Consider the following 24105-nt stretch of genomic DNA (forward strand, 5'->3'; position numbering starts at 1 on the left):
TCTCCAGCTAAAAAGGCGTCATCGCGTAACGGTGTCGGTGGCCTGACGCACGACGGTGTCGACGCAAAAGCCTCGTTCCTCATCGCGCTTCTTGTCTGCCATGACCGTGTCCTCCTTGTCGTCTGCTGCTGCAACTACCAAGCCCCATTCGTTTGACATAGTATGTCATTCGACATGTAATCCTTGGCTCTCGACGATTGCGGGGCGTCCATCCACGGCCTCCAGCAGTGTGGCTGCGTTTGAAATTTTGTCGTCGTATCGCCGTGGGTACGACTCGAAGACAGAATGTGGTTGTAGATTAGCAAAATGCGGCGGTGATTGCAGCAGCACGACGACGAACCTGTCGTCCGAGTTAGCCCCCCCGGCTGGCCTGGACGAGCGCCTAGCACCGTCTTATGAGACATGTCGAATACATATAGAATCAATAGCTATAGTACCTTGTACGCCTTGGTGATGACGGCCACATCGTGGGACTGGACAGCGTCGCCGTAGCCTTGCACAATCGCGGGGGGCACGCCCGCGGACGCGAGGTACGCCATGAGGGTCGCCAGAAACTGTTCCTGGAGCGGCGACTCGAGCAAAAGCACTTGGCACTTGGCAATGTCCTTGATCGCCGAGTGCGCCGCCATGTCGTTGACGTTCATATCTTGGTGCTGGATGACGCCAAACATGGCCGGCACGACGTCCCGCAGAAGAAAGGTGCCGACGACGTCGCGCTGCGGCATATTATCGCCATCCGAGTCGAACCAGAGCAGAATGAAGTGCTCGACAATCGTCGCGGCGGCGCGAACCACGTGCAATTCCAAGTTGAAACCATCGAGGACGAGCTGCAACACTTGGCCAAACGACGCGATGTTGCGCGCCGAGACAAACACCGTCGCGATGCGGTGCTGCGCGAGGTGCATCAAGTACGAGTACATGTGCTTCTGCACCGTCGACCGGTCTTCGGGCGCGAGGTCCGACGCCAAGAGCGCCCCGAGGTGCGTCAAGAACGGAATGACCGTCGCCTCGACAAGCGCCACGAACGCCGGCACGGTCTTGTACGTAATCACGAGCTGGTTGAGCAGCTGGACGACCTCGATCACGTCGCTCGGGTCGCAGTGCTCCATGAGCACAAGCAGCAGGTCGCTCCGGTCACAGAACGCATCGGGCTCGAGCAAGGTCACCATACGATGCAGCGTAAAGATGACCTTGGAACGAACAGGGAGCGACCGGGGGTAGGCCAGTAGCACGCGCGCGGCGGCGGCGAGGACCGTCGGAAACACCTCGGCTTGCTGCGGCAGCGACGTCTTCCCCTTGAAACCCTTGAGCAGATGCCCGATCGCGTTGAGCACGTGCGACATGTGCAGCTCGAGTTCGTCGCTCGACGGTGCATTTAAGCACTGGTCGAGGAGCTGCAGTTGCGGCCCAAGGACAATCTGTGCGTACTGGCGCTTCGTATCGTTGAACGGAAGCGACCCGACGAGGAACCCCGTGAGCTCAAAGAGGTACAGCTGGTCGGCCCACGCCAGCGCCGACGACGCCTCGGGCACAACGACCAAGTGCGGCTCGATGGCTTGAAGCAGCTGCGCCATGTGCGGGTGGACGCTGGCGCCGAGCGACTTGAGCAGTCGCAGCACGAGGTAGCAGGCGCGCGACCGCAGCGTACCGTGGCGGTGACCCACGCCGCCGGCGCCAAAGATGTGCGAGAGCAAGAGACGCAGGAGCTCGGGGTGCGTGCGCATGAGCGGCGAATAGCGCACGCAGAGCTCATAGTACATGATGAGCGGGCGGTGCTCCATTGCGCCAAACGAATGCAAGTGCAGCATCGTGTGGTGCAGGGCGAGGACCATCTGCAGCAGCGGGCCTTGCTCGTCGTCATAGTTGTGCGGGCCCTTGATCGTGGTCAAGCCTTCCTTGAAGCGGTGCACGAGGGAGAGGCACGCCTCGAGGTCGCGGTCTGAGAGCGAGCCCGTCGACAGCTGCGAGAGCGACTCGGTCACGAGCGTGCCAAGGTACTGGAGCACGACGTCAGGGCGAAGGCGGGCAAGGTTGACGAAGATCGCCAAGAGCTGGCGGCGGTACGTCTCAAACTCCGACTCATCGACTTCATCGTCTTCGTCGGGAAATCGGATTTGGCGCGAAATGCCATGCAGCCACTGCGGCAGATACAGCGACGGTGTGAAGAGATCGGCGCTTGACTCGGACCGGAGCAGACTGCCCATGGCGTTGACGAGTTCAAAGACCTCTTGCGACACGTCGGTGACTTCATGGGCAAAGAGGAACCACGTGAGCGGCATGAGGGTCGCCATGAAGGCGGATGCTTGCTGGTACAAGGCCGTCTCGTTGGTTTGGCGAAACGTGTCGATGCACGTGATGAGCTCGAGGCCCATGCCGTTGATGACTTCGCCGACTTCTTCGCAAAAGTCCGCATCCTACAAGAGAGGATCGTACGTTCATTTGGATCGAGTGCGCGACCGACCTCGTCCAGAATCGGCTGCAGGGTCGTAAGCAGCGGGATGAGCTCGAGGCTCGTAAAGAGCGCGAGCTTCTTGTCGGGGAGCATGCCCTTGGCGATGATCTCGTAGACGCAGTTGGCGGCCTTGCAGCGAAGGTCCTCGAGGTGGGCGAGCGCGTGGAAGAGCGTTGGCACGAAACGCAGCACGAGGCCAATGTCGACCCACGAGATGTACTTTTCCAGCGTCTCGAGCGCACCGATCGCGAGTGTGAGCAGCTGATTGTCGCCGGGCACATAGGCGCTGAGGACGTTGTGGATCACATCGAAGGACGGTGCAATGCACGCCGTCGGCCCCTCCCGCATCGCATCCTTGATGCGCATGTTGTGGTCGGCGTCGATCGTCGACCGCTGCGCGTCAAACTCGACGATTTCTTCGTAGATTGCAATCAAGATGCGAAAGTACATTTCGACCATGAACGGTCCAAGCGGCAAGAGCGAGAGGAGGTCGTGGAACGCGCTGGGCCAGCGCTCCGGGTAGTCCCGCCGCACCTGTGAGTATCGCATTAGGATCCGGAAGACATCGTAGGCATCTACCAAGAGCGTAATGACCACCGCGAGCTTTGTCTTGAGGTACGCGGGCAGCTCGCGCTGGGTCTGGAGCCATTGGAGCAAGTCAGACCGGATTGCGAGCACCATCGCGTCCGAGAGTGCGGGATAGGCGGCGCCGCGTGGGCTCAAGTACTCCTACAAGCCGTCTATAGTCGGCGAGCGTGGCGCGCAGCGCAAGTGCAGTGAACATACTTGGAGCGCCTGGAGGGCGTAGAATTTGACTTGCTCGTGGCTCGAGGTTTGGAACAGCGACAAGAACGGCGCGTAGCTCGTCTGCTTGGCGTGCTGGCAGTACATCTCTGCATCGGCCTTGATCTTCTGCGCGGTACCGTCGGCCAGCGGCGCGTCCGCGTACTGGAAGGCGAAGACGATCGCACGCTCGAGGTCGGGGAGCGAGATGGTCGACATGCAACTGGCGTCGGCCCTTCCGCGATGGTTGGCCAATCGGAATTTGAACCGCCGCTTTTGATTGGCCAAAAAACCTGTCTCTTTTGATGATCACATGCATTGACAGAGGTTGTCGCCGCGACGGCCGACTCGCTCCCCCATCGCGTGCCCCATCGCACCATGCGCCTCTTCACGCCATTGCACACCCACTGCGATCCGCATCGCGCAACGATACCACGAACACGGGTCGCGCAGGAAGGCGGGGGCGGGTTGGGTGATTTTAGCCCCGTGTCCAAGATCGCGACGCCACCATCACTCAGACAGAGTTGGCGCCCGTGGCATGCCATTCCTGCGGCCGCCACGAGTCCTTCGAACGTGCTTGTGGCGTCAACGAGCTTGCTTCTTTCTTGGAGACGTGATTCATCGCGAGAGGCTCCGAGAACGAGGTACATTGTCGTTGCAACGGTGCCCACCCCGTTTTTTGCCAAGCCAAGTATCACGTTGACACCACTCAAAGCGTTGTGGTCCACCACAACGACGAGCCAAGTATCGTTCTCTGTTCCACGCGCTCGCTGGGCCATGCGGCATGGCCTGATAAATTTCGTCATTTCACGATTTTTAAATTGTGAATATGCCTAAATTAAGCAATGGACTGGGGAGTATCATCGATTAAGGGACAATGCACGATGTATTTCACAGGTTTAAAGGTTTAAAGACTCGAATGTGTTCCGCTGCTTGGCCTGGAAGATTCTTTCGAGCGAAAGGTGCATTATATCGGTCCGGTTCTCGTCCATTTCCCACTTGAGGATCGAGAAGTCGAACTCGACGGACGTGGTATTGGCAAACACAGTCGCAAGCCCACAACAGAAGGAGCAAAGACGACTCCAGCGACCTGACGCCACTCCTTAGGCCTCGTCAAACGTTGTGGTAGCATCGTGCTTGTCGATGAGCTCCTTGAGAGATGGGTCACCGCCGTTGTAGGCGGCGTTCAACGCGCGGTGATCAGCTTCAACCTCGTCGATCGTCTCGACAGACCACATGCGCGAAATGCCCTCGCGGCACGGATCGAGCACGTCGCTGATGAAGATCCTGGGTGGAAGGACGACCAGTTGACCTGGCAATACTGGAGGGGCATCCTTCTCCAGAGGCTTGTTGCTATCGTCGCGCTCGGCTCGAACTCGTCCTAGGCTTACCACGAGTTGCTCGACGTACTATACTCGACACGACTGTGTCCGTCGTGGAATCGAAGAATTTGTGCAACGTGTTCACGTTGCTGACCTTGCCCTTGAAGTAGTCCATCTTGTCCTCCATCGACAGGCTCTGGTACACTTCCCAAGACGCCTGGTGCTGCTTGTGAAGACTGACGTAGTTCTGGGATCTGAACGGCATCTTGAAATGATGAGCACTGTTACGCTCCTTGCGTTTGCGGGTCGATCCGGCGGTGATCTCAACCTTGTCCCGTCCTTCGTAGACGCACTGGACGCTCTGATCCCCATCGGCCGTGGACGAGACGAGCTTCAATCCATACTTCAGGGCGTGCTTCTGCTTGAAGGCGGGTAGATCTGCCATCGTGCCCTTCTTCGTGATCTTTTTGGACGGCGCCATGGCTTGAACGAGTGTGCCAGTGATGTTTCAGTCTGAAAAAATGAGCTTAATTTAGGCTCACCGGAAATCTTAATTTAGGTCTTTTCCACATCAAATCATGAAAATGACGAAATTTATCAGGCATGGCCCATGCCTGCCCACGATGGCTGGCTTGCTTTTCTACCCATTTGTTTGTTTGCGATGCGGGAGAGAAGACCTTTTACGCGTGTCAGCACAGTATCTCCAGCGGTATCTCTAGGGTTGGGTGTCGACTCGATGATTGACATGGATGTCGGCTGCTGCGATCTCGTTCGTTTGCGTTTCTTAACCATCTTTTTGCAGCAGGAGCGCAACGCCTGCGAGGATCCACTTGGCCTTGGGCGTCCGCGTATTCAGTGTCGCGAGAAACACGTACGTGGGCCCGCGCATCGACGTGACGTACACCGGGCACTCGTATGTGCTTGGGTCGCGTCGGAAATGGCCCACGGCTGTCGGGTCCCAATCGTCTCGGATCGGCACGGCACGCACATACATGGTCGGGACGATGCATAGCGCTTCCTTGGGCTTGGCGTCGGTCAAGAACCCGGCGCACGACACATCGTCGACGCCATACGCGTCACCGTCGTCGCCGTCCTCGGGCATGCACCAGCGCGCACCTTCCAGAAAGAGGCCGTGCACGAACGCACCTTTGCTGCTGGTGGAGGCCACCGACACGAAGTGCGTCTCGATCGTCATGCTATCGAGCGGCTGCTGCGTCGCGCGGGCCGTGACCTGCTTGACAGCTGTCAAGAAGGATGCGGGATTGAAGAGGCCTGAGAGCCACATCGAGGCAGGAAGGGCCCAGTCGGACGCGAGGACCCAGCACGAGAGAAAGGCCGCGCGGTCGAGGAGGTCACTGTACCACGCAGCGAGCGACTTGCGGGAGGGATAGGCATACCTAATGGAAACATACTAGCAATAGACAATATTTTCCATAAAAAAAGTATACCGTTCCCACGAGCACGAGTGGAGGGGGTTGCGCCCTGGCACTTGCTGCAGCGAGAGTGCTTCAAGGAGCTCCTCCATGGCCTCCGACATGTTGAGGAGGCCGTTGAGGCCTTTGGCGAGCTCACTCAGCGACCGATGCAGAACGCTCAGTAGTGCGTTCATGCGCGTGCATTCTTGCAGCGCAACGACGACATAGGGCGCCATCGGGTGGCTCTGCTCTAGCAACGGAGCCGCTTCGTCGTTGAGCTCACTCAAGTTGAATGGCTCGGGAAGTCGCTGCAGTAGACTCATCACAAGTGCTGCGGCTGACGTGGCTGGCGATGCACTCGCGGTTGACGCTGAGATGCCCAGCAGCGCACCCCCCGTGAGCGTGAGCTGGAAAAGAAGGTCGTCGCACGCAGTGGTCATGGTCTGAATCTCCGTGTTGGGGTGCAGCCCAAAAAGCAGTGGTGTCTCTTGCGGCAGCTCGTGGGCAATGTAGTGGGCGTACTTGGAGTACGTAAACAGATACGGGTCCGGAGGCGATAGCCCGGGCATGATGTCCTTTCCTCGCAACGCATCTTCCGTGAAGAGCGTCCCGAGATACGTGCGGTTGGTGAGCCGGTCCCAAAAGTCGGTAATGTGGCCGCCGTACATGATGTCGCCAAAGATGAAACGGAGGTCGTCCCACGGCAAGGGCCCGTCAAGCGTCTTCTCGACGTAGCGCTTGAGGACATCGGCGCAGAGCGTGAGATCGCCATTGTTGAACGAGTACGGTCGGCTCCAGCCTTGCGGTCCGAACCGCCGCCGCCCGAGGATGAGGGCGTGGTAGACACAGAGCGCAAAGAGGCAGCCTTGAAACTCGTTGGGCTTGACGCTCGTCTCGATGGTTTTGACCGAGAAATTCGCCCACGCGCGCGAGAGGTTGCTGCGCAAGTCCATTGGCGCCTCGTTGGCCACCTTGATGCAGCACTGGAGGAGCGATTCGGGCATGTTGGTCATCGAAGGGAGCGGCGGTGCCTCGGCCGATAAGAAGACGCGGAAGTTGGGGTCCGCCGTCTTGGCGCACTGGTCCAAAAGGCGCGTGAGCACGGGCAGCCACCGCGGCATGAGATGGATATTTTGCAACACGAGCCACGACCCAGCGCTGGCAAACGCGCTCAAGGTCGCCTCGGCAGGCCCCTCTTGGCCCTGCCCCATCGAAATGTGCTTAAAATTCCCCTTCTCCGATGTCATTTGGAGCTTCTGGCCAAGCTGCTCGATCGCGACGGTCGGGTCAACGCCGGGAAAGAGGAGGAAGAAGATCGGCGTTGACGCCGAGCCTTCTTGGTAGATGGTCTCGAGGTCAAACGGCGGCTGGTGCACATACGTCGGTCCCAAATGGCTCGCAATAAAGGTCGAGAGCGCCGGGAGGAACCGATCCGGACGCAAAATGCGAAGCAATAAGAGCTGACTCATCGGACTCCGCTTGCGCCCGGGCATCTCGTGCGTCTCGGGGGCGTCCGTGTAGAACCATTCCTTCCACTCTTCTGCGTCGGCCTTCATTTCGTTTGGAAGCAGCTGAAACCCAGGGACATCTTCGAGCTTGCGAATTTTCTGCCACTGATGTTCGGTGAGCCATTCGTTGAGTAGTCCCATGGCCATGGCCGTGTCGTCCATCGTCGGCGTCGTGGCCAGCTATACACATGCCCATGAGACTTCGTATTCACGGGTCACGGGTCGGCGTACGTAGGTGAGCTCGGTCGCCGAAATCGTGCCACGCTGCTTGAGGATGCCAAAACAGAGCTGCGCCGCGAGCAGGAGCTTGTCCTTCTCGAGCAAGCCTCTTCGAACATAGTCAAAGACCCCTTGGGTGATTGACGCTTCGAGGTGGCCACAGCGCACGTGGATCGCAGCGTCATCAATCGGGATATCCTCTTTGGCGGACGCGATGATGAAATCCAAGTCGGTGGTTTCCTCGAGGACGCGGTCTTCGAGAAGCACGTCCGTGTCCCAGTGAAAGCGCTGAGACCCGATCACGCGCTTGGCCGCGAGCTTGAAGCGGTTGAGCGCCGACGGCTTCTTGGCGTCGTCCAGGTCCACGGGTGCGGTCGACGATTTCGCCGACTCCATGCCCCGTTGGAACATGACCACGAACGCGTTGAGTGAAAAGACGTAGTACGTGTGCAGCTTGTAGAGGTTGTTGATGACAAAAAAGAGCATGGCCCCGCGCGCCGCGACCGACGCATATTTCGTAGAGAGCGCTGCGATCTCGGCTTCGTTGGCTTGGGCGGCGCGCGACTGCGCGGCGACGACATCGGCGGTCGCCTTGGTCGTCTCGAGGTCCACAATGAGCTCGACGTTTTCCGTGACTTCCCCTTCGGCGTCGGCGAGGCTCGAGAGAATCTTGTCTTCCAACGCGAGCATTTTCACTTTGAACTGCGTCTGCTGCAACATGAGCGCGGTCCGCGCCCGAGCCTTCTTGGGCCATTCCTACGAGAACGATGCGTGGCTCGTCAAAACAAAGAGCCAAGTACCTTGCGCACAACCAGCGCCAGCAACTGGTCTTCGAGGCCCTGGGGGGTCACTGCAAAATTAACCAACGTCGTCTCGGCTTGGACTTCAGGTGGGTAGTGCGGGTTGGAGAGCGTCGTATGGAGGTACAAGCGAAACGAGTCGACCCACTCGATGAGCTTGTCGCCGAGCTTGAGACACGTTTTTCTTCCTACAAGCATATTGCCGATCGGTGTAAATTGACACATAAATGAGTGGAAAGGAAAGCACCTTTCGTGACGGTGCAGCGACTTATGACCGGCCACAAGACAGGGTCGATGCTTTCGTCCATGTGCTCAATCAGCAGCGACGCGCCCGTCTCGATCGCGTGCTCCACGACCTGAACGAGGTTGCTCGCATAGCGTCGGACAACAACAAGTTTGGCTTGGCCTTTGGAGCGCAGCCAGTGGATTGCTTGCAGTTGCGGGTCCACCAAGAGAGGCCAGCGCTTGCACGCACTCACGATCGTCCCGTTCTCGATCGAAACGGAGTCGCTCGGCAGCCCCGCACTACGATATATGAACCGTGATGCGCACCCTTTCAAATATTGTCAACGCTTCAGAAAGTACCCGATCCAGGTCGCAATGTCGGTGGGCGGGGTCAAAAGCGACACGGGCGACGCATCGTCGCGCAATGCCAGAGCTTTTTTCCCATGCAGAATGAACGGTCGCCAGTGCGTACTTACAAGCACGTCGCGGTACGGCTTTGTAAAGGGACCTGCGTACGTGACAAAGGCCGCGGCCACGAGCACGTCGCCGACAATCGTTTCGGCTTCGGCCTGTAAGATCTGGACATTGGCCGCCCACCTGGTGTTTTCGCTGCCCAGCGCCATCGTCAAGCGCCGTGCAAGGTCCATTTTCATCTTGCCCTTCTCGACCGTCGCAATCGCAAGGTTGACGTCGGCGTTCGTGCGCTCGTATTCGTCGGTGAGCTTGGCAAGACGCTCCGAGAGTTGTCGCACCTAGATAGGACAATTGTTTCCAACTGCATCGAGTGAAAAAAGAGTCTACTTTAGAAAGGACAGCTTCGAGCTTGGCGTTGGCGGCTTGCCACACCTCGGTGCAGAGCCGTAGGGCTTGTCGCTTGGGCTCGACCGAGACAATGACGTCGTAGTACGCGACAATGTTGATGACCCACGCGCAGAGCCCCGCGGCGGCCGAGTTCTTTTTTCGATCACGTCGACGTTGAAATGCGGAAGCTCCAAAAGCGGTCGAATTTCCTTCCAGTTGACGTCGGGGACTGCGTACGAATCGACGAGCGACTTGAAGTCTACAGGCCACTAGACAGATTGTTCATGCAAGGCAATATTGTCGTACTGTGCAGATCGTCCATGAGCGCGTTGACGTTCGAGAGAAGAATTTTCTTGGCACTTTCCCACGACCGATCTTTTTCTTTAAGTTTGCCGTTCTTTTGCACCGGGATGTCCGGGTTGAGACCGGCAAAGAGCACCATGACGCTCGCAAAGATATCGCCGACGCCCGCCGGCGGCTTGGACATGGTCTTGCAGTTACCGAGGTCCTTGCGGTTGAGCGTATCGAGGGCGGCCATGGCGGCTTCAATCTACGCCGGTCTCGGTCGTTTTAAATGTTTTTGAATGTCAAGTACCATGGGCAGCGCGGCCTCGAGGTCTTTTCCGTGTCGGCCTTCTTGACCGACATCTCATCGTGCATCGCTTGGCACTTGGCAGCTTCCACGTTGGCCCTTTGCGTCTCAGTCTCGACCACAATTTTGTCGGCGGCGACCGCGGTAGCCATTTCTTCTGCAACCACCTTCTTCTCCATGGCCTCGGTGAGCATGATCTTGAGCTCGTCTTCAATGTTGGCGACGACATGGGACGTGGCTTCCATCTTGTCGAGACCCGACTGCAGTCGAAAGATATCCTAAATCCAAAAAATCAAAAAATATAACTAAAAAGTCCGAAAAATAGGATCGAAAAGTACCGTCGATTTTTCGCGCTGCTTGCAACTCAGGAGCGCATTGAAGAAGGCGAGACACTCGAGGTACGTCTTGGGTGTCGTGTACACATTGCGGTGCTCGTCGTTCTTGAACGCGATCGCGACCGTATTCACCGAGGCAAAGGCATGGGGCATGAACGCCTCGACGGCCGCCAGCTTTTCACCGTGGAGTGTCGTGGCGCCGAGAGACTTTTCTGCGACGCTGTGGAGGGCATCGGCCGGCCATGGCTGGAACCAGTCGATACCTGTGCAGTTGACGAGCGCGGGGAACCGCCGCGCCCACTGCCGTAGACGCCCGTCGACCGGCGAGAAGCAGAGCACGCAGTGCACGTTGCGCTTGATTTGATCGAGAAAGTACGCCCAACTTGCATCCTTGTCCTATAAGACAATGTGCAAGCTAGTATAGACCAATCGGCAAAATCATTTCGTACGCCTTTGAACTTGGCGGCGACTTGGCTCACGACCGCGTCTTGTTCCTCGGCCGAGTAGAGATCCGGGATGGTTCCGGACGAGAGCAGATCGTTGATGGCCACAAGCATACGGTCGTGCTTGATGTCGGCGTCGCTCAAAAGAAATACGACCTTGTCCCCTTTAAGCCCCGCGCGGGCGAAAAGCGCTTGCAGATCGGTTTTGAAGTCGAGAAGACTACGCATCCCATCATCGCAATATGCGTCGAGTGAGCAGGGTGGTGGTACCTGTAGCTCTGGGTGAGCGTGATGTCGATTGTTATGTAGGACGCCAAATGCGCGCCAAGGCGGGCGAGCGACTTGCGGCCGCTGCCGCCAACGCCGACAAGCAGCGCATGACCCGTCGTCAGCATGCGAACGATGCGGGCCACGTGCTCGAGGGCGTCTTTGAAGAGGACGAGGTCCATCTTGGGCAAGAGCGCGTTGTACTCGGTCAGTGCGTCTTCGGCCTTTTGCTTGAGCTCCGTGTACGTCGTGATCTGGTCGTAGTCGCTCTCAGGGCCGTTGAGCGAGCCGAAGAGGATCGGGTCTGCGTGCTCGGGAGCAAAGAAGCGCTGGAACGAGACCGACGGAAAAGACTTTTTCGCGTGGGTTTGAACCATCGCATTGTACTTGGTGAGATCGGCGACCGACACGAGCCGATCGGCGTAGACCCGGGCCGACTCGTGCATCCATAAGAGCACCATTTTTGCGAATCCTACGGCATACGGACGTTATTGACCACACAAAAACAAAATGCAATCTGGTACCTCAAAGGCGGCAGGTTTCGAGAGCAGCAGCCCCGCAAAGACGTTCGAAATATGGCGTAAATTAAACTCGTAATGAAAGTTGGCGGCCGTCTTGCGAAAGGTTGCGGCCACTTGGCTGTGCAATGCCAGCGCCGCTGTAGTCAGCCACTTAGTTATACCGTTGTGCACGTTGAATGGGGCAAAATACCTTTGAGAAGGGTGCCCGCGAGTCGTTTGATGTCGTCGGTAAAATCCGCCAGATGGCCGTCCAAGAACGTCTGGTAGATCGTCACGAGGTTGGTTGGGCTCGGGAGCGCGATCGCAAACGTCACAAAATGACGCTGGAGCCGCGGGTTGATCAGGAACGAGCCAGCACTCGGGTTCATGCACGCGACAAACTGGCAGTCGACGAGGTGCTTGAGACTAAACTTGCTGCGGTCGTACCAGTGCTCATAGTCGAGCAGCTGCCGAAGCAAGGCGAGCGCGCTCTGCGTGTTGTATGCGTCCACTAATGGCAGGTTGACATCGTCGAGGAAGAAGATCCACTGCGCGCCCGCCGTGATCGGGCCATACGTCGAGCCCATGCGCTTGACGAGCTTGGCTTCCAGCATGCTCTGGAGCGTCGGTGCGCTCGTGTAATAGTTGAACGTCACTCGGCTCGAGTGGTACCCTTTCCCGTCGCGGTTGGTCAAGCCCGCGCTTGCTTCGAGGTACCCAAGGAGCAGCCGGGTCTTGCCCGTGCCGGCGCCGCCCGCGAGCATGACGCCATGCGACTCGCTCACCATCTTGTCGCTCCAAAAGAGGACGCTGGCCGTCTCGGGGGTGGGCACCGTGAGCTCCGACATGGGCACGCTGGCGTCGTACTTGACCGACGGCGTGTACCACGCACAGGTCTTCCAGCTCTCAAACACAAGGGTTTGAGGATTCAAAAAATAGTCAAAGACCGTGTCCCGAATCGGCACCTTGATGCTCTTGAATTCGGCGCGCCACCAGTCGCTAAAGAGCTTACGACTGTCGGTGCCGTCGTCGGCGGTTGTCGTGAGCGGTCCTCCGAACGCCCAAATCGACGCAAACGCACAGACAATCTCAATGCGCTTGGTCTCGGCGACCACACTCGCATCAAGGGTCGCATCGAGAAAGTAGAGGAGTGCTTGCACTGCGACGAGGTCGGGTCGCGGCACGATGGACGGCAACCGCTTGCAGTAGGCGACGCATGGCTCGACGTACTTGAGCACGACTTCGCCGAGGCGACTGCGGACGTCGACCTCGGGCGACGCGTCGTTGAGCCAGCTCGCGATAAACGACCGGTACTGCATGCCTAGGTACACAATGATAGAGGCAAAGAGTCATGAGGGGCGGGTACCGTCGTCGGCAGCGAGGTACAGAATGCCGGCGCGGGACACGGTCGCCGGCGTCGCGTACGTCAGGTCCTTGATCTCAAAAAGAAGTCGCATGTACTTTTTCAGCGGAATGCGTTCGTTGGACGCGAGCGTGAGCATCTTGTTGTCGTCCATAACACTGTTCATGGACTCGATCCAGTTCGCGTCGAGATCGCTAGACCGATTGTCAAGCATTTTTCAAAAGGAGATGGATTTATGTACCCGTCGAGGACGAGCCACTTCCAGTAGTCGCCGTCATCGTTGGCCAAGTCGCGCATGAGCTTGGAGAGAAGACCGTCTCGCCACTCGCGCGTCGAGACGTGCATGAAACCATAGAGCTCGTCGGTTGAGACCACCTTTGGGTTCAAGTCGACCATCTTGACTTTGGTGCCCCGGAGTCCGCCGGCATGCTGCAAGGTCGTGATGCACTCGGACTTGCCGGAGCCAGCAGGGCCAATCACAAACACGCAGTGACGCAGGGCCAGTAGCTCATCGAGCTGCACGACTTTAAGGCGAAAGCTGGCTTCGGGCCAGAGGCCAAGCGCTTCACACGACGCTTCAATGTGTTTTCGAGGTTGGCGTCCGTGGACCTACATTGGCTTTCTTAGCATTGATGCAACTTGAATAGCACTGTACCGTGGGGGGTGCTCTTCGGGAAAGAGATCGTTGAGGAGACCATGGAAGATGGGCTCGTCGGCCAGGACCAGCTTGGGCACGTTAAAGTCCCGCAACGCGCGCAAGAGAAGCTGCGACTCGCCGAGCGTCGGCTCGCTGCGCTTGAGTGCGCCCGTGACCATCAAAATCGACTTGATCGCGCGGAGCCCCCAGTCGTAATGCTCTTGTTGCGAGAGGAGCTCTTTGCAGAGCTGGTAGAGGTTGTAAAATTTGGACGCGAGCGTCTTGGCTTGCGTAAACCCTTGGGCCATGAGCATGTTTTCGCAAATCAGGAGCAGGTCCGGCATCATGACCGTGATGGGGCGGAAGAGGGCTTTGAGACCTTCCGGGAGCTCAGATCGCCCAAGATACCCCGGGTTCATCGTGATAAAGGTGCCGCACGTCGGGTCCAAGCCAACACTGTCGCCTACAGGACATCCGATTAGCATACCATCCAATCGATCCAACTATCCAAAAATTGAAAATATCAAAAATGTCAAGAAAAGTGGACCTTCGAGCACAATCGAGGCCGCGCCGCTTCGGATCCCGTCGCACACGGCCTTGAATTGCACACAACAGACACTGAGCACTTCGGGTATGAGGCGGTTGAACTCGTCAAAGCAGCCCCACGCGCCGCTGGACGCCAGTCCTACTCGAGGATGCGTCTTTTCGATAATGAATCCTTCTCGCTTACCTTTGAAAATGTTGCCGAGGCTCTTATAGTCCATTTCTGGCGAGCAGTTGAAGACATAGCACGCTTTCCCAAGCGCACTGGCAAGATCTTTCGTTGTCTCGGTCTTGCCCGTGCCTGCGGGGCCCGCCGGCGCACAGCCCATGTGCAAATGCAGAGCTTGGGTCGCCGTCACATACATGCGGTCTGTCAACGGCGTAATGACGAGGCGAGGACCATTGCCGAGGTACTCGAGGCCATATTCGAAGCTGGCATCGCAAATATCGAGTGCCGGTGTCGCCTCCAGGACAAGCCTAGACACCGCAGGCGTTGCACGAGTCAGATATGATGGGTGGTGACGTACCGGGGCTTGAGCTGGGCTTGCCAGACAAACGACGCGGCCGAGCTGATGTGCTGGGACACCATGGATAGCAGAATGTCCCGGCCATGCGCATCGAGCGTGATGAGGCACATGATGCGCATCCGCGCCTCGTCGCTCAGCAGTGTTCGCGTCAATTTGATGAGCTCTTGAAGCTGGATCGAAACGACTTCAAAGAGCTCGCCCAGAGCGTTTTCATGGCCTTTGGCGATGGCGCTAAAGGCCCCTTCGACGTGCTTGACGTACTCGATGCCGGCCACCAAGAGGACCACCTAGTTGCGTTCTTGGAGCTATAGCGTCAGCGAGAGTTCTACCTGCGCTGGGTCAAGGAACGCAGCTTCGGGCGTCCGCGCCGAGAGCCACTCGACGCGGTTGAGCGTCGGGTACCGCTTCACCGAGCTCTTGATGCTCGTGAGGAGCGTCTGCTGCATGGCCACATGCGCATCCGTCAAGTACGCCTCGACTTTGCCCGCGAGCGACAGCGGCGGAAGAAGGCGCACGACCTCCTTGCCGACGCTCGCGACAAACTGGACGACGACTTTCGAGTGCTCCAATACAAAGCTCTCGGTCGCGAGGAAGACCTTGTTGAGGTGCTTCATGATGAGCTCGGGGCGGCTGCCGTTCGAGAGGATGTCGAGCAAGTCGGCTTCCGACGTAAAGTAAAAGCGCGGGAACAGCCGGCGCTTCCCTTCCAAAAACTCGATCAGTGACGTCTGGCATGTCTGGAGCGTCGAAAAGAGCGCTTGGAGCTCCTGGATCTGGTTCGGGTGGTCCGTGCACGCTATTCCCGCCATGGTATACAGGCCGTTCGCAATAAAAAGGTCTGTCTGTACCTCGCAACACGAGACGCACATCGGCCATCGCATGGAGGACCGTCTTGACGGCCCCGTCGACAGTGGCAAACTGCTCGGCATCTCGTGGCAGCTCGCGCTTGACTTCTTCCGACCGAATGAAGAGCGGCTCCAGATACGCCCATGTGCGCTGGATTTCGCTCAGCGCGGCCGTGACATCGGCAATCGTGCTACGTTCGCATCGTGTCGTGCATCAACGAGACAATGTATGGCACCTGAGTTTGTCGGCCCACACTTGGCTCGCGGCTTGGAAGAACGCCACGCGACCACTGAGCATGGCTTGCACGGCGACTTGATCGGCCTCCAAGATTTCAATGTCTTCGTCGCGGACGCGGAGAAGGGGCACGCTCGTTTCGTCGTACGTGGATACATCAAACGCGATCGTATCCCAGCGGCCTTCGATTTCCGCCAGAGCGACCTCGATCCGCCGCTCTTTTTGCGCGCGGTCGGTGAGGTCTTCAATGTCCTTGCTGTGCTCGGCGAGCGAGAGACGCATGAGGTCGCCAAATTTCAGGTCGAGCGACTCGATCGGATTTGGAAACGTCGTTTGGAGCAAGCCCATGAGTTCTTGCCAGTGCCGCGCTTGCATGGACGGGTGTCGAAGCGCTTGATAGAGCGGACAGCTCAGCAAGAAGCCACGCGTCATGGCTTCGAGCCCCAAATAGACGCTGCTTTCCTTGATATCGCGGTCCTTTCCGACACCTTTAACGCTGGCCATGAGACTCCGCGCTTCGTCCTCAAGCATGCCGCCGTCCAAGTCGGCCCAGAGAAGGTCCCGCACAAACGACAGTTTGCGGCCGACGTCGTCGACGCAGTGCCACACCGCGCGCAGTCGATCCAAGCAGCGCGTGATCGAATGCATGACGCGCTCGGACGGCTCCATGAGCAGGAGGCACTCGAAAATCTCGGCGATGTGCCGCATCTGCAAAAAATTCGCGTCTTCGTCACGATGACAGATCGCCGCCTCGTCCAGTTGCCGTAACGCGCTTTTGACGCCAGTCTCAAAGAGCCAGATGGGCAGTGCCTTGAACCGCTCGTGGTACGCGAGCACGGTCGTATGGTACGCTTGAATGTCGCTTTTCGTGCGCGACGCCTGGGCTTGCAGGCGCGGCGCAATCTTGCCCGCGACCATGGGCACTTTAAGAAGCAAGTCCGACCACGTTTGCTCCAGCTCCCGGAGCGACGCCTTGTCGCGCTCGACATCGATGGTGGTCCCCAGATACGCGAGCATGCTCCGAACCTTGGCAAGGCGATGAAGCGTCTCGGTGCCTCGCTTCTCGATCATGAAGAGCTGCTCCTTGAGCTGAATTAGCGCAGGCGTGTCTTCGGCCGACGAGAGCGACCCCGTGAGCTCGATCTGGAGCCCCCGGCCGCACTCGGCCATCATCGCAGTAAGCGACGCCATCTCCATGGCCACGTTGTCCAGAAGGAGCTTTCCGTTCATGCGGTTGCCATCGCGGGCGACATTGTCTTCAAAGGTGACGACCAGAGGGAAACCGTAGAGAACCCCTGCAGTACCGCCAAACGTACCGAGGAACTCGACGACAATCTCATACTCGCCCCGCGTCGGCGCAATGTACGTGACCATGTACATGCCGTTCTCGAGGTCGGCCACTTCGACGGGAATGTCGCGGTCGTCGGCGAGGCAGCGCACAGTGATCCCAAAGGCATCGCCCCGCGCGTTCGGGCGTTGCCAGCAGCGTCGCATGCTTGCAGGACGAACGCGACAGGCTCCGAGATGGCGGCGCCCGAGAGAACGCCAGGGCCAAAGGCTAACGAGGTCGCGGCCGACGTGACGGCGAAGAAGTTGAAGGTTTGGCTCGTCGTTGTGAACGAGTCGCCTTGGAGCGCGACGCGGATTTGGACGTCGCCGGGGGGAAACCCCGAGTAGTCGGGTGTGATGACGGTGAGCATTTCTTCGCTCACGAACGTTCCCGCAACGTCCAACGTCCCTTTTCGGCACGCGAAGCGCACGATGACGGGCCGCGACACAAAGTCAATGCCTTCGATCGTCAAGAGCGTGCCGCCCGTAATGGCGCCAAAGGTCGGGAAGAGCCCCGTGATCGCGTACGGTGGTCCGACGACGCAGCTCACGTCGAGGGCAAACACGTCGTTGAGCCACGCGTTGGCCCACCCGCCGCAAATCAAGAGGCGGCTGCCCTTGTCATCGTAGGCAAGTGTCGTATCGGAGCGGGGCGCGGGCGGGGCGCCCGAGATGGCCGGCACGTGCCACTGCAACGTGCCTGAGTCGAGGACGCAAATGTCGTTGGCAAATGCGCCCGGCGCACCGTACTCGTTGGCCATGCCGAGAACGCCGCCAAAACAAAAGATCTTGGCGTTTGGGATCGCCAGCACCGCGCACGATGCGTGGTTCCAGCGCGGCGACGTGTGTGCCATGTGGCTGCCGTCGACGCTGCTCCACGATGACGTTTCCGTGTCGAAAATGAACAAATCGTTGAACTGCTGCGAGCAATTCCAGCCGCCAAACACAAACATCTTGGTGTCCACCGCGCACGCTTGGTGCCCCGACCGCTTCTCAGGAATCTTGCCTTTGACCGTAATCTTGACCCAGCTCATTTCGTCGACGTTGAGCGCATAGAGGTCATCAAAGTCGCGCCGACTGTAACCCTGGCCGCCGTACCCGCCAAAGATGTAAATGTCGCGGTCCATCAGACAGGCCGAGTGCCCGCCGCGGGGTGGCGGGCAGTTGGGCCACCCGAACGAGACCGGCGTTGGCTTGGCATTGCGCGGTGACGCTTGCGGCACGGGCTGACTCCACTCCATAGTGATCGGGTTGAAGACCCAAAGGTCCTGGAAGCGCGACGTCGCCGAGTGGAAGCCGCCAAACACAAAGATCTTATTGTCGACGTTCGTCGCGCTGTGCTTCCAGCGCGCGGCCGGACCTTTCCGGAAGAGGACGCGGCTCCAGTCGCACGTACCGTTGGTGTTGATGCGCATTTGGTAGAGGTCGTTGGTCGGTCCTGGCGGATCGGCGTAGTCGCAGCCGCCAAAGAGAAATCCGTTCGAGCCGACGATCGTGAGCGAGTGGCCACTGCGCTTGGACGGGCCATCGCCCGTGCAAAGCACCTTGGCCCACTCGAGCTGCGGCGCTGCGTTGAGCTCCGCCTCGTCTTCCATCGATGGTCGATTGGGCGCGCCGGCTCGAGACGACCTTTCGAAGGATCGCGACTGGACCAATCCGCGGCGCGAACGCTCTCGATTTTGTCCAATCCAATTGCATCTCATGTACACATGCCTTCGAGGCCATTTTGCGTGCTGCACAGGGGTCGACGACAATGCTGTAGAAGAGAGCAGCACAAGATGCCGCATCGAGTTCTTTAGTACGCAGTAATAGATTTACGCAGGCACCATCGAGAGAGAGCTATGCCTCGGCGAGTGGCTTCAGTGCTGGTGCCAACTCCCACGCATGCAGGCGTAGCACTAATACGTATGCAAAGTCTTTGAGCTGGTTGTTGCCAATTTAATTTCAACGCGAACACGTTGATCGATTGATTGATTGCAGGCACCATCGAAGCATCCTCATTTTCCACACTATAAATGGATAAATAATGCGAGGGGAAATAATGTGAGAACGAGTCTCTGGAGTCGGATTGGTGGGATAGCATTTGTATTTTAGCCAATCAAACACAGCCGCATGTCGTCAACTATCAATCATACCGGTTCCGTCTCGCCACAGCTTCTCGCCGGTACCTGTACTGTCGTACCTCGCTACGTACCACAGGTACAGCAGCCGACCGCGACATGGTGGTGTACGCCCCGTCGCGGACGCAGCTTGTAGAGCTATTCGAATCGAAAAAAATCGATCTTTTCAGCCAATCATATGGTGCTTGATTTTTGAATCGCGTATCCAGCAGCCTTCCATTCGCACCTAAGGCGGTTTGTATACCTAGGTACGCTATAGCAAAGATCGGGGTGCCAGAGACACGCGCCGTGGGGCGTTTATGTCCCCAGAAAAATCCCCCGATTGCACTTTCTGGAGAGCGGCCAGTTTACCTTTTCCCTCCAACACCATCCTACCACCATGAAGGTCGCCTTCTTCTCTGCGCACGTGTACGACACCGAGTCGATGCAAGCCATGGCCAAGGCCGAGAACATCGAGCACGACCTCCACTTTTTTTCCCACCGCCTCACGCTCGGCACAGCCCAGCTCGCGGCCGGCTGTGATATCGTCGTCATCTTTGTCAACGATACCGCCAACGCGGCCGTGCTCCGCAAGCTCCACTCGGTCGGCGTCAAGGCGCTCTTGCTGCGCTGCGCCGGCTTTGATATGGTCGACCTCGACGTCGCGGCCGAGCTCGAAATGCCCGTGCTGCGCGTGCCGGCCTACTCGCCGTACGCGGTCGCCGAGCATGCCGCCGGCCTCATGATGACGCTTAACCGCAAGTACCACCGCGCGTACAACCGGACCCGCGAGTTCAACTTTAACCTCCAGGGCCTCCTCGGCTTTGACTTGCACGGCAAGACGGTCGGTATCATTGGCACGGGCAAGATTGGCGCGCTCTTTGGCAAGATCTGCGCTGGCTTTGGCTGCAACGTGATCGCGTACGACGTCTTCCAGAACGCCGAGGCCTTGAGCTACGGCATCACGTACAAGAGCGTCGAGGAGGTGATTGCCGAGTCGGACATCATCTCGCTCCACTGCCCGCTCTTCCCGTCCACGCACCACATCATCAACAACGACTCGATCGGTCGCATGAAGAAGGGTGTCATGCTCATCAACACGAGCCGCGGCGGCTTGATCAACACCAAGGCACTCATCCGCGGCCTCAAGAACGGTCAAGTGGGCAGCGTCGCCTTGGATGTCTTTGAGGGCGAGAACGGCATCTTTTACGAAGACCACTCGGGCGAAATCATGGCCGACGAGAACTTCACCAAGCTCTTTACGTTCCCGAACGTGATTGTGACGGGCCACCAAGCGTACTTTACCCAAGAAGCGCTCGCCAACATTGCGAAGACGACGATGGACAACATCAAGGCGATCGAGTCGAACGGGCCGTTTGTCAACGAGGTCAAGAAGCAGTAAACGGGTCGATTTTCAATATTTTTCAATATAAAAAATGCATATTTGTAATCCATCGGGTCGAAGCAGGCCACCCGCAACGAACGACTTGGTCGGGAGTACTAGTAATATGTGTTGGCAGTGCAGACGCGACGAGCTAGCTGGGCGAGCTGCCTTGACGAGACACGGTGGATCCTCGCCGGGTCGTTTGTTGGGTGCTTCTTGCCAGGCTGTCGACCCGGCGCGGTGGGATTGCTAAGACTTTGCAAAGCAACGGCAAATCGCAGCCAAGGCGTGCTGGTTCCTTGTCAAGGCCGGTATGCGACATGGTCTCGACCAGGCTGACTACACGTGGAAGAATCCCTCGATCCCACACCCAAGCTACTCGTTGCCCCACATGGTGCCACGTCATAGTAGTACCAACGGGCCTAATTGTGTTGACGGGCCTTCCTCGGGTCGCCGTCAAGCCACAGCGCGAGCGCGGGCCAAGCGTCCGTTGCGCCTTCCACTGCGTGTCTACGGCGCACTGACGCGCTCGACAGAAAAAGAGGTTGGTGCGACGCCACGTGGCGTGTTTTTTTACTGCATGGATACCTTCTTGAAGGGACCCTTTCGAGATGAAGCTACGTTGCAGCGCACGCAGCATATCCAGCGAGCCCAGAGAAAACCTCCTCGCCGATCCCCGTCCTCACAACTCATTTTACCAACTCCACCACCACCACCACCAACAACCATGAAGATTGCCTTCTTCTCGGCGGCTGCCTACGATACCGAATCCATGAAGGCCATGGCCACGGCCGAAGGCGTCGAGCACGACCTCCACTTCTTTGCCCACCGCCTCCACTACGGCACGGCGCCTCTCGCGACCGGCTGCGACGCCGTCGTCATCTTTGTCAACGATACCGCCAACGCCGCTGTGCTCCACAAGCTCCACGAGGTCGGCGTCAAGGCCGTGCTTCTCCGCTGCGCCGGCTTTGACATGATCAACCTCGACGTCGCGGCCGAGCTCGGCATGACGGTCCTCCGCGTGCCTGCCTACTCGCCGTACGCTGTTGCCGAGCACGCCGCCGGCCTCATGATGACGCTCAACCGCAAGTACCACCGCGCGTACAACCGGACCCGCGAATTCAACTTCAAGCTCCAAGGCCTCCTCGGCTTTGACTTGCACGGCAAGACCGTCGGTGTCGTCGGTACCGGCAAGATTGGCGCCCTCTTTGGCAAGATCGCCACCGGCTTTGGCTGCAAGGTCATCGCGTACGATGTCTATGAAAACGCCGAGGCGCTCGGCTATGGCATCGAGTACGTCTCGCTCGACGAGCTCTTTGCGCGCTCGGACATCATCTCGCTCCACTGCCCGCTCTTCCCGTCCACGCACCACATTGTGAACGAAGAGAGCATCGCCAAGATGAAGACGGGCGTTATGCTCATCAACACGAGCCGCGGCGGCTTGATCGACACCAAGGCGCTCATCCGCGGCCTCAAGAACGACAAGATCGGCAGCGTCGCCTTGGATGTATTTGAGGGCGAGAACGGCATCTTCTACGAAGACCACTCGGGCGAAATCATGGCCGACGAGAACTTCACCAAGCTCTTACGTTCCACAACGTGCTCGTGACGGGCCACCAGGCCTTCTTCACGAAGGAGGCGCTGAGCAACATTGCGAAGACGACGATGGACAACATCAAGGCGCTCGAGTCGAACGGGCCGTTCGTCAACGAAGTCAAGAAGCAGTAAAATTTCAATTTAGATAGTGTGTTTTGATATATACGTTTGCGATATCGCGTTGCATGCGTTTCGCGTTATCTTCATTGTTACAAAGAGTTCGCATACGTAGAGACTAGCAATCTCCTTCTTCTTCCTTCGCTCGTCAGGCCGTGTATGCGCAGGCGGCGGCGCGGGGGTACATCGCGAACTTCTGTAGTCCTCTATTGAAGACTGTTTTGAAACGCCTCACTTAACGGCTAACACGAATCTGTTACGCTGCGTGTCTCGTCGCCACTGCATCCGGACGGTATCCGCATGGTCGGTTGAGAGGCCGATGGTGCGATTTCGGCTGCCGCCGTCGATCATTGCTCGCAGTTGACAATCGAGAGACCTTCGTACGCCCTATTTCGTCTGGCGTGTGACCTGAGAATGTCCCAACTTGACCACATAGAGGCCGCAGCATCGCAAATAGTGTGCTCCGTGTGCTGTGTGCTTGGTCCTGCACCTTTTACGTGCGTGCGACGCCAGCACCTTGGACCAATCTACCGTGTTGCAGCGCTGCAAAGCACCAAAGTACCACAACGTCGGACCTTCTACCACAATGTGCGCCTCGAGAGTCGGAACGACGGAGCCAATGACCTTGGTATCGGGAATGATATGCTGCTTGATCGTACCCAAGTCGACGACACGTGACACTATTCTCGACACCGAGTATCTTCCATAGCGACGAGTCAGAAACACGGGATATCCCTGTCGTGAGATCCCACGGCGGCAAAGACGTCGCGGCGCACACGGGCGCCGCGAAGGATGTGCCATTCTCACTTTTGCCACCAACCCCAATCGCGTCATGTTGAAGAGCTTCGTTGCTGCCAAGCCCGTGATGGCGCGTACGCTCCGCACCGCTTTGCTTTCGACAAAAGCGCCCGCCGCCATGCGCATTGCGTTCTTCTCGGACGCCAACTACGACACCAAGACGATGCAAGCGATGGCTGCCAAGGAGGACATCCAGCACGAACTCCAGTACTGCATGACGACGCTGTATATCGCAAGCTCATGGGCAACATGAATAGCTTCTTTCCGCACCGACTGAGCTTGGGCACGGCGCCGATGGCCAAAGATTTTGACATTGCCGTCGACTTTGTGAGCGGCTCCGTGGACGCCCCCGTGCTGAAAAAGGTGCGTGTGTTACCGATGATGACAACGTGTATCCTGAGGATCGTTATGAATGTAGCTCAAGGAAGTGGGCGTGCGGTCCGTCATGCTCCGCTCCGTGGGCTTTGACACAGTCGACCTCGACAGCGTTGCATAAGTAGAGCAGCCCAATCATTTGAATAACTACGAGTGCACGTTTTACATGTCAGTATTGCGTTTTGGTGCCCTTCCCCGAGCCTTTTTTCAGGTAGGAGACAGCGGTGTTCCGCGCGACAGGTCGAGTAGCACAAACAACGGAAGAATAGAGCCGCAGATGAACAAGGCGGCAAAACAAGCTCAAGAGCCCTCTCAAGCCATTCCACATTCGGCAGCCATTAGCGTCACAGCCAACCCACCTTGCCCACCATTGGGTAGGGCACCAATACATTCGGTGCCCCAACCCGGTGGTTCACGAGAAACCGCATGCACCAGCCCTACTACGTATCCTGCAAAGCCGACGTCGTGGTATAAGCAAGCTGCCTCCCAGCAAGCTGCGAAACGAGCACCGTTCAGAGAGACATTGATAGCCATGCGCTACGCCTGAATGCGTGGGAGTCGGCACCAGCACTTGGTCGTTGGGGGTAAGCCGCGT

The 24105-nt window shown here is 58.1% G+C and overlaps 7 protein-coding genes across 7 annotated transcripts; 3 read left to right on the forward strand and 4 right to left on the reverse strand.

Moving 5' to 3' along the window:
- Positions 1 to 273: 273 nt before the first annotated feature.
- SPRG_01677 (hypothetical protein) lies at positions 274 to 3488 on the reverse strand. Its single transcript, XM_012340044.1, has 5 exons — positions 3239 to 3488; positions 3032 to 3181; positions 2462 to 2986; positions 438 to 2414; positions 274 to 382 (listed from the first exon to the last, which is right to left on the reverse strand). The coding sequence occupies exons 1-5, from the start codon at positions 3452 to 3454 to the stop codon at positions 353 to 355; spliced, it is 2898 nt and encodes a 965-aa protein (XP_012195434.1). The 5' UTR covers positions 3455 to 3488; the 3' UTR covers positions 274 to 352.
- A 619-nt stretch (positions 3489 to 4107) lies between these two features.
- SPRG_01678 (hypothetical protein) lies at positions 4108 to 5002 on the reverse strand (the record flags this gene model as incomplete). The annotated part of the gene is made up of 2 exons (XM_012340045.1): positions 4108 to 4644; positions 4703 to 5002. 2 exons carry the CDS (start codon positions 5000 to 5002, stop codon positions 4339 to 4341), a joined length of 606 nt encoding a protein of 201 aa, XP_012195435.1. The 3' UTR covers positions 4108 to 4338.
- Positions 5003 to 5341: 339 nt separating this feature from the next.
- Positions 5342 to 10063, reverse strand: SPRG_01679 (hypothetical protein; the record flags this gene model as incomplete). The annotated part of the gene is made up of 9 exons (XM_012340046.1): positions 5342 to 5954; positions 6006 to 7660; positions 7712 to 8455; positions 8500 to 8687; positions 8747 to 9024; positions 9085 to 9476; positions 9526 to 9678; positions 9747 to 9784; positions 9832 to 10063. 9 exons carry the CDS (start codon positions 10061 to 10063, stop codon positions 5342 to 5344), a joined length of 4293 nt encoding a protein of 1430 aa, XP_012195436.1.
- A 32-nt stretch (positions 10064 to 10095) lies between these two features.
- On the reverse strand, positions 10096 to 18770 carry SPRG_01680 (hypothetical protein; the record flags this gene model as incomplete). Its single annotated transcript, XM_012340047.1, has 16 exons — positions 17376 to 18770; positions 15814 to 17307; positions 15581 to 15768; positions 15062 to 15528; positions 14733 to 15019; positions 14393 to 14682; positions 14210 to 14347; positions 13665 to 14125; positions 13267 to 13634; positions 13029 to 13219; positions 11874 to 12983; positions 11687 to 11820; positions 11166 to 11599; positions 10902 to 11115; positions 10456 to 10848; positions 10096 to 10395 (listed from the first exon to the last, which is right to left on the reverse strand). Exons 1-16 carry the CDS (start codon positions 18734 to 18736, stop codon positions 10096 to 10098), a joined length of 7830 nt encoding a protein of 2609 aa, XP_012195437.1. The 5' UTR covers positions 18737 to 18770.
- An 835-nt stretch (positions 18771 to 19605) lies between these two features.
- On the forward strand, positions 19606 to 20694 carry SPRG_01681 (hypothetical protein). Its single transcript, XM_012340048.1, has one exon. The coding sequence runs from the start codon at positions 19641 to 19643 to the stop codon at positions 20640 to 20642; it is 1002 nt and encodes a 333-aa protein (XP_012195438.1). The 5' UTR covers positions 19606 to 19640; the 3' UTR covers positions 20643 to 20694.
- Positions 20695 to 21351: 657 nt separating this feature from the next.
- SPRG_01682 (hypothetical protein) lies at positions 21352 to 22352 on the forward strand (the record flags this gene model as incomplete). Its single annotated transcript, XM_012340049.1, has 2 exons — positions 21352 to 22223; positions 22271 to 22352. The coding sequence occupies 2 exons, from the start codon at positions 21352 to 21354 to the stop codon at positions 22350 to 22352; spliced, it is 954 nt and encodes a 317-aa protein (XP_012195439.1).
- Positions 22353 to 23150: 798 nt separating this feature from the next.
- Positions 23151 to 23682, forward strand: SPRG_01683 (hypothetical protein). Its single transcript, XM_012340050.1, has 3 exons — positions 23151 to 23342; positions 23393 to 23498; positions 23554 to 23682. The coding sequence occupies exons 1-3, from the start codon at positions 23170 to 23172 to the stop codon at positions 23629 to 23631; spliced, it is 357 nt and encodes a 118-aa protein (XP_012195440.1). The 5' UTR covers positions 23151 to 23169; the 3' UTR covers positions 23632 to 23682.
- Positions 23683 to 24105: the final 423 nt, after the last annotated feature.

Source organism: Saprolegnia parasitica, assembly GCF_000151545.1.
Source record: "Saprolegnia parasitica CBS 223.65 unplaced genomic scaffold supercont2.4, whole genome shotgun sequence".
Lineage (NCBI taxonomy): Eukaryota > Oomycota > Saprolegniomycetes > Saprolegniales > Saprolegniaceae > Saprolegnia > Saprolegnia parasitica.